We start from the raw sequence: 8,673 nt of genomic DNA on the forward strand, positions 1-8,673 counted from the left end.
AAAATATATTTATTTTTTTTTGAATTAATAGGCCTTATACCTTATTAAACATTAAGGTAAGCAGCTAGATAAGCAGATACAGGTGCTGGGGGAAGGGTATGGGCGCCTTAACAAAAGGGAGCAATTCTCTACCAAAAACCGGAAATTGATTTTATTTGTATTTTTTTATTTGACTCAAAAATTGTGGGGCCTTCCCTATGAACAAAGAAGCTATTTTGTGTCATTGGTTCACCCATACAAGTCTCCATACAATTTTGGCAGCTGTCCAATGGTACGTAAATATTTAAACAGCTGTAACCTTGCTTAAATTTTCTGATCAATTTGGTGTCTTCAAAATGAAGGTATTGTTGAGGACTATTGAAAAAAATAGGTACACGGAAAAAAATGCCGATTTTTTTATTTACTTTTTTTTACAAAAACTCAATTTCCCAAAATACGTATTTTTTCAAGACAAACTTATGGGAAATAAGACGAGCTTTCCGATAAAAATATTAACGAGACTGAAAAATCAAGTCTGTCATATAGAAATTGCCAAAAACCACTAAAAAACCAATTTTTTCAACATTTTTATTTTTAAAACCGCTATATCTTCACAAGGATAGGACATAAGACAATGGCCAATAAGGAGACTTTTATGTAAAATTTTCTGGGGAATCGATTCCCACTATCGGTTTTTGAAAATTTTGACGTTTAGACCCTTTTTGAAAAAAAAAACAGTTTTAGTAAATGATTTTTGTATTTTTTTAGGAGAGACAAACCATCCTGCATTTTTCGTGAGACTTTTTGTCACATTTTAGGTTATTATCACAAAAATTTTGAACGAAAAAAAATCGTGACATCACCTTAAAATTCAACTTTTGTTTAATATCATAGAATTGGCGTGTATTTTTCTTTCAGTGTATTTTTTTTTTCAAAAAAACCGTCTAATTTCCTACAAGTTTGTCTCTGACCACTTTTTGATACAATGTAACGGCTTAGAGATACAGCAAATTTTATGTTACAAAATACAAAAATATTTTAAACTTTTACGCCCTCGCTTACGCCCTTCTCAAATGTCATTTTCGAGTGCAACTGGCTCCATATACACAAAAATGGCTTATATAGACCTAGGATATTATGTCTAAAAAGTTTCATTGAAATTGGAGAGTTGTTGTTGTTGTTAATTCATTTATTGTCCGTTTCTCTCGAAGGTACACGCCGCGCGGCATTTCAGAATGTGCCGCAGACACTGTTGCCAGCGATTTTCTGCACTTTAAGTGCAATAAAAAACATACCCGGCAACAATGCCATGCAATTCGAAGAAGAAGATCAACAAAAACAAAACGCACAGTATAGAGGTATCTACGTGCGCATGTATTGCGTGTACGTACACGAAAAAGATTGAGGTTAAATTTTGTCCGGCCAGCAAAATCAAATGGTGCGCTAGTGTGTGTACGCGAAACGTCATAAAGCTCTATGGCACAGCGCGCATTTGCCGAAAGTGCGGCGCGTCGTTTCGAGGCTGGTATGCCGCGTGTCTTTTTCGGGAATACGCGCAATATTTCTGGCAGCTTTAACCTTCTTGGTCATTCGCTGCCCGAAATTGGAGAGGGTCGGGTACAAAAGTACCAGAAATATTCTTGATTTGAGCTGGAATTGCTCAATATGAAACAGTGTTGAAATTTTCCTATATATTCGAAAACAATATTTTCAAAATTTTGAAATGAAGACTAACATTTCAAAAGGGCCAAACATTCAATATTAAGCCCTTTTGAAATGTTAGTCTTGATTTGAATTTTTAGAAAATATTGTTTTCGAAAAGATCAGAAAATTTTACGAATGTTTCATGTTTTTACTAATGGTAATTTTTTTTTTAATCGAAAAACTGCAAATATTTCGCTGAAATCAAACTTTCGGTGGCTGTATCTTGAAAACGGAGCCCTGTATCAAAAAATGTGTAAAGTATTTTCCGATTGCAAATTAAATTTTACATAAAAAATTAAGGCCAATTTTTTTTTTGTATAAAATTTCATTTTTTTTTCAAAAATCACTATTTTTTCAAAGATTTATAACTCGGCGGCAGATTTTTTGACCATACTTTTCTATAGCTCAAAAGTTGCGGGTATTTGTCCCCTAAAACATATCAAAAAATTTCGAAAATCAAAAAATACGTATTTTGGAAAATTGAGTTTTTGTGAAATAAATGTTAATAAAAAAAACGTTACTTAATCCACCTTTAGGTGGTTGGTGCCTTCCTCACATTCATAAAATCAATACATTCAGTAAAAATAGCAACATTCCCTTAACATGTTTAGCAAATCAACTTTATTACTCATTACTTTTGATAGGGTTCGCAGACCTTCAATTTTTCTGGCACATCGGCAAGGTCTGATAAAAAAAACCTATCCAACGATAGTTCCATGGAAGATTCAGACAATATTTCTATCGCAATATCTGAGATCCGGCCTCCAAAAAGTATATAAATAACACTTAAGTGCCAATAACTTTTGATAGGGTCGTCAGATCCTTGATGTTTTAGGCTCATTTGAAAGGTCTTTCGATTATCTAACTAACGATGGGTCGCATGATGCACCCAGACATCATTATCATTGAAATATCTGAGATCCGGCCTCCAAAAAGTGTATAAATTACACTTAAGTGCTATTAACTTTTGATAGGGTTGTCAGATCCTTGATGTTTTAGGCTCATTTGAAAGGTCTTTTGATTATCTAACTAACGATGGGTCGTATGATGGACTCGGACATCATTTTCATTGAAATATCTGAGATCCGGCCTCCAAAAAGTGTATAAATAACACTTAAGTGCTAATAACTTTTGATAGGGCTGTCAGATCTTCAATGTTTTGGGCTCATTGGAAAGGTCTTTTTAATACCTTTCTGAAAATGTATAACATGATAGGGTTTCTTGCAAAAACCACCCTTTATACAATCTTCCGGACATACGCCAAAATCGTTTTTTTAGCATAACTTTTGAAATACTTAACTAAACTTGCTGATTTTAAATAGAGACCTATGGGACCCCAAGACGGATCGAATAAGACTAATACGGTCAAAATCCGTTCATCCAGTCCGGAGATAATCGAGTGACAATTTTTTTGTCCACCCACCTACACACATCCACACAGACATTTGCTCAGAACATGATTCTGAGTCGATAGGTATACGTGAAGGTGGGTCTACGAGGTCGAATTAAGAAGTTCATTTTTCGAGTGATTTTATAGCCTTTCCTCAGTAAGGTGAGGAAGGCAAAAATCATCAATTTTTTTTGAAGGCCCCCACAAAGTTTGAGCCAAATAAAAAAATACTTATAAAATCCATTTCCGATTTCAGTAGAGAGTTGCTCAATTGTGTGATAGAAAGAACTTCAAGTCATCAGCGTACATGACCTTGTCGTTCTTGATCTGGAATTGTAAAAGCACAGGACATTCTACTAAACATAAAAAGGGTTGAACCTTTTCTATAGCTGGAATCTCAATTTCTTATTATTTCTTAATGCACTTTTATAGCACAACTGGCAAAATAACAATGTTTTAGAATTCTTTGAAAAAATATAGGAAATTATTTCATAAATGACACCTATATTTTGAATCCAAACTGACTAGAATGAATTTCTCAATCCTTCCATCACAGATTAAAAGACACATTTTTTTTTTTTTGAAAATAAATCATTTTATTTCCGTAATCTTAACCATGAGTAAGCTAAAACGTATTACCAATTATACCATAATGTTTGTGTGTAAAATGTGTGTCCACACTTTCTGAATTATTTACTTTCTCTCAAAAACCTCGTCCGCACGACAACTTAAAAAAAAACTGCTAGTAGCGTTCTCTTTGTATTACTTTCTTTTTCTTAATCCGCCTTCGGGTGCATCCGCTGCCGGTGCTTGATCAGCGTGCTCGAGTCGATGAAGCGCGTGCCGCACGGAATGCATTCTGCAACCAGATTAGATTAGTAAGTTTTTGATGGGGAGATTTACGGGTCGACAACTTACCGTACGGCTTCTCGCCGGTGTGAATTCGTCTGTGGATGACTGGAAGTGAGACGCGAGAGTGGGGTTTAGAAGGTGGTAATTGTTTTTTTCTTATTTGTTTGATACTAACCCAGCGTGGTGTTCCGCTTGAACATCTTGTGGCAGAACTCGCACTCGTAGTTCTTCTCGTCGGAGTGCACGAGCGCGTGGCGATCCTGTGGCGAAAGATCTCAACATTAGTTACGGAAATGGTGCAAAAACAATTAATTACGTACGAGGCTGTGCTTGTGGATGAACGTTTTGAGGCAGATGTCGCACTGATAGGCGGGCGCGTTCAGGTGCTTCGTCTCGTGGTCCTTGAGGGTGAGCTTCTTCTCGAACTTTTGGCCGCAGTGCGAGCACACGTACAGGTTCTTGTTCTCGCGATGGGTGTTGTACTGGTGCTTGCGCAGCTTCGGCTCGGTCGAGAACTTTTTGCCGCACTGATCGCAGTGGAACAGTTCCAGCGTGAGCTGGTGGATTTCGGCGAGATGCTTCAGCAGCATGTGGTCGAGGCGGAACTTTTTGTTGCAGATTTTGCACGTGTTGTCGTCGGTTGGGTCCTTCTTCATGAGGGGGATCATTGGCTTTTTGGACTTCTTGTGGAAGGCTCGGTGGCGGATGCACTTTTCGAAGGTGGTGAATTTTTTGGGGCAAATGTTGCACGAAAACAGCGGGATGTTGAAATCTTGATGCTCTTTCTCGATGTGGCGCGCCAGGCTGCTGTTGCTGTCCAGTTTCTTGCTGCAAACTTGGCAGGTGAGCGGGGGTCGGATTTTGAGCTGCTTGTCGTCGTCCAGGTCCAGCTCCAGGTCGACGATCGGTGCGTCCGGATCGGGTTTGATTTCCGTGCCGTCAAACAGATCGTGGCTGCTGTTCCGGACGCAGCGTTTGTTCTTCAAATGGCGCATCAAGTTGATAGCATGCACAAAAGCTTTGCCGCACGTGTTGCAGGAGTTCCGTTTGCGCGGGTTGGTGCGGCCATCGGACGCGTGGAGCGCACGTTGGTGCGCCTTTAGGTGGCTTTGCAGCTCGAACGTTTCGTCGCACAGCTGGCACTTGAACGACTTGCAGACCAGGTTGTGGTTGGCCAGGTACTGCTCCGAGCAGTACCTCCGCGGACAGTAAAGGCAAACGAACTCGTACACGTGCGAAATGTAATGCTTGTTGACTTCCTCCAGCGTATCAAAATAAGCCAAACATTTGTCGCAATGGAAAGGCAGCATATCGGTGTGGACATCGATCAGGTGGGTGACCACATCAGACTGGCAGTCAAACCGGTCCAGACAGATGTAGCAACAGGGAATGGTCTTGTCATAGTAGCCGGTGTCCTCCTCGATGAACGTGTCCTTTATAGCGGAATCCTTCTCTTCCTCATGCTCGCCAGCGCCCCCACCACCAACGCCATCGTCCTTCTTGCCACCCTCCTTGGGATCCTCCGTCAAATACTCCACCTGCATCCTCGCCTCGTCGCCCATCGGAACGTCCTCGTACACGTACTCCTCCTCGACCGTTTCATCCATATCGTGATCATCGCCGCCCGGAATGCCCTCGCTAGCCGAATCGTCCACGTCCTCCTGCTTAATAATGCTGTCCTGACCTTCGCGCTTGATAAAGAACTCCGCCGCCTCGTCCTGGACGTACTCAATCTCCGTGTTCTCAATCACCATTCCGTCGATGATGTACGCCGCCGTTATCTTCTGCGCCTTCGGACTCGACTTCTCCGCCTTTGGCCGTCCCTTCTTCGGAGGCGATACCGGTTCCGGAAAGTGAATGCGCTTGTACTGACTGAAATCAAAATAAATCATCAAAAAACCACAACCTCCCCCTAGAATCCGACCCTGCCCAACCAGCAAACACTTACGTCCACATAACATCGAATATCTTGTTGCTGCTGTCGAACTCGTTCCGGATGTTCTCGATCAGCCGAACCTTGACCACGCAGTTGGAACAGGCGCTCTGGAACGGACCGCTGTTGAGCATCTGCGAAAACAAAACACCCCAAATCAACTCAAACGCCCCCCAAAACCATTCCCCGAATCAAACCAAACCTCGATTTTGAGCAAGCCCTCGATGACATTCTTCAGCTCGTCCTGGCTGAGCGCGTCCACCATCGGGCTAATCTCCTGGTCGTTGGCCAGGCACAGCCGGCAGGTGTGATCGGTCAGCTCGATGCCGGTGGCGGTCGTCTCGGGCGGCATTTTCCTCTACCGTAAATCCAAACAAACCCCGACCAAAATATAAAACGCGTTAAATTACTTTTGCTTTCGCGATGCAGCAACTTCTTCGCGCGATGATGCTCAAAATGGAACTCGAACGCGAAGAGATTTGACAGTGGATGACAGCTGCGACAGAAAAAATTTCGAAAATCCAAAACGGTCGTTGGAAGTGGGCGTGAAAGGAGCCCGCGGAGAAAATGAGCGCTGGGTGAGCCCTTTGAGTTTTCGAAAGATTCGTTGGATCACCCCCTGCGAACTGTACACGGAAATTGAGACTGAATAGTGGTGTGTAAAATAGTATGGTTCATGGTCAGTTTTTTTTTACAATTGGGTACTAAAGCCCTATGTCAATTTTTATTTACAACGGTAAAAAACACGATTAAAAACCATTTCTGATCACTTTTTTTCATTTTAATGCAACAATTTTTTTTGACAACACAACATTTTTTCGATGGATCAACTATGGTCCTGTAAGGTCCGGAACATTCCCGTTTTTCACAATCACTCACTCAATCACGCACGCATCCGTCTTCTGCCGCTGCTCGTTGCATTCTCCCCACACAAAGGGAGAGCCACCCAACAAGTGGGGCCGCGCAGCTTCTTTGTTCCTCGTTTTGTGTCGTCCTTCGTATGCTTGACAATGTGGGGAAACTTGTGTTGATTAGAAACATCAAATTGTGCGCTAGTCATGTTAGGACCCTACATCCCACCTTGCTTTTAAAAACAAAATATTTTAATCGCCCTTCAGTCGCGTTTGTCTATTTTGCAGAGATATGTGCAAAAACAATAACATCAGATTATCGCTTAATACATCAAATAAATTCAACAGAAACTTACTACTCTTTAAACATGCTTACTGGCTGTGCTAATATCACATGCTCATTAAGAAACGGTATACGATTCTTCACGAAGCACAATAAATTATATATTCTTGCAACACAATCTATTTACGCTGACGGCATTTTCTAAACTTTATAAACTGATCATTTTCATCAACTACATATTCTTAAATGTGATAACACTATCCACTTTCCTCCCCTTTGACTAATTTTTACATGTTTTTTTTTTAAGGTAAATTAAACATTATGAAATCAGGTACCTGATGGAAACCTGCTGATTCAAACAATGTACTTCCTTTTCATTGAAGAACATTATTTTTGAAGAAAGAAACTTCACCTAATTATGGCAGCAAACGAGCCACTCTAGCTGAACAGTCTCAAAGGAATATATAATGTTTTGGTATACTAAGTCAACTCATCACACTTTTCGCAGTAGCTAGACTGACGCTCTCTACAATCGCAGAATGTTAAAATTATCTAGCCAGGCATAATACTATCCTCCACGACTAACACATATTTTTTTTCACGCTAACAACGAAACAAACTTCTATCACTTGAGTAACTTTTGGTGCCATACAAAAACTCAACAAAACATTCAATTGTATATACTTAAGAAATTAAAATAAGAAAATGTCCAAGCATGTACCAAAACAGCTCAGTACAAAAAACACTAAAGCACAACCTCCTACTCGGTTTATGTCTACATTCAAAACAGTTGGTATAGTTCGAAAATTGTTTTACAAATTCTCTCTTTCAACCATATAAATCGGTCCCCGAAACTTCTTATTTTTTCTGACTTATAGTCTTCGCATTTCTTTCATTATAATCAACAAAAAACTATAATGGCAACGGAAATTGCGCAAAACATTGAAATCATTACGCTGCTTTTCCGTTTTTTTTATAGTAAGCAAAAACTAGATTTGATCTACCTAGAGATAGTTCCTAACTTAACATGAATTCCCTCTGACTTTATTGTACATGTATATTGTAATTAGAATAACATTTGAGCAGAACCTAACTATTTAAGACTTAATTTTATATCTAATGTCAGTTCTGACCAGTGTTTTTTTTTCACAGTGTCAAATACTTCTCTCAACATTACTTCAGCTCGTTTATACCAAAGGGACATACCTTCCTTATCTGTCTTATGCTACATGACTTTTTAATACGACTTAATCTTCGCTAATATTCACACCTTTTAATCTCTTTTCATGGAAATACAATTGTTTGTCGTCTGCCAACGGCATAGCTATTTTTCCAAATATACCCAAAAAAACAAACAGCTTTTTGGATATAAAGACTCTAGTAATCGAACGGTTCACAAACATCAATCTGGTGCAGCTACTACAAAATCATAGCACTCACGCATCACCTTTTCATTAAAACTTCAGAACTGTACCAGTAAATTCAGATATCGGATATTGGAAGACTCAACTTTGTTTTTTTTTCATGTATTGGCATTTTCATCATTTTCAACTTTGTTTTATTTCTTGCACATTGTCCAAATTGTAATTGCATCCCACAAGCACATAAACCATCATTATGTTTATCATTCAAATATTCCCCTTTTCTTTCTTTTCTCACGTTTTGGTTAGTGTATCCACTT

General features: G+C 39.7%; 1 protein-coding gene across 1 annotated transcript; it reads right to left on the reverse strand.

Annotated features, from left to right (window-relative positions):
• Window positions 1-3,693: 3,693 nt before the first annotated feature.
• LOC120425658 (zinc finger protein 708-like) lies at window positions 3,694-6,268 on the reverse strand. The gene is made up of 6 exons (XM_039590239.2): window positions 6,061-6,268; window positions 5,874-5,992; window positions 4,246-5,797; window positions 4,101-4,185; window positions 3,992-4,030; window positions 3,694-3,932 (listed from the first exon to the last, which is right to left on the reverse strand). Exons 1-6 carry the CDS (start codon window positions 6,208-6,210, stop codon window positions 3,850-3,852), a joined length of 2,028 nt encoding a protein of 675 aa, XP_039446173.1. The 5' UTR covers window positions 6,211-6,268; the 3' UTR covers window positions 3,694-3,849.
• Window positions 6,269-8,673: the final 2,405 nt, after the last annotated feature.

Source organism: Culex pipiens, chromosome 3, assembly GCF_016801865.2.
Source record: "Culex pipiens pallens isolate TS chromosome 3, TS_CPP_V2, whole genome shotgun sequence".
Classification (NCBI taxonomy): domain Eukaryota; kingdom Metazoa; phylum Arthropoda; class Insecta; order Diptera; family Culicidae; genus Culex; species Culex pipiens.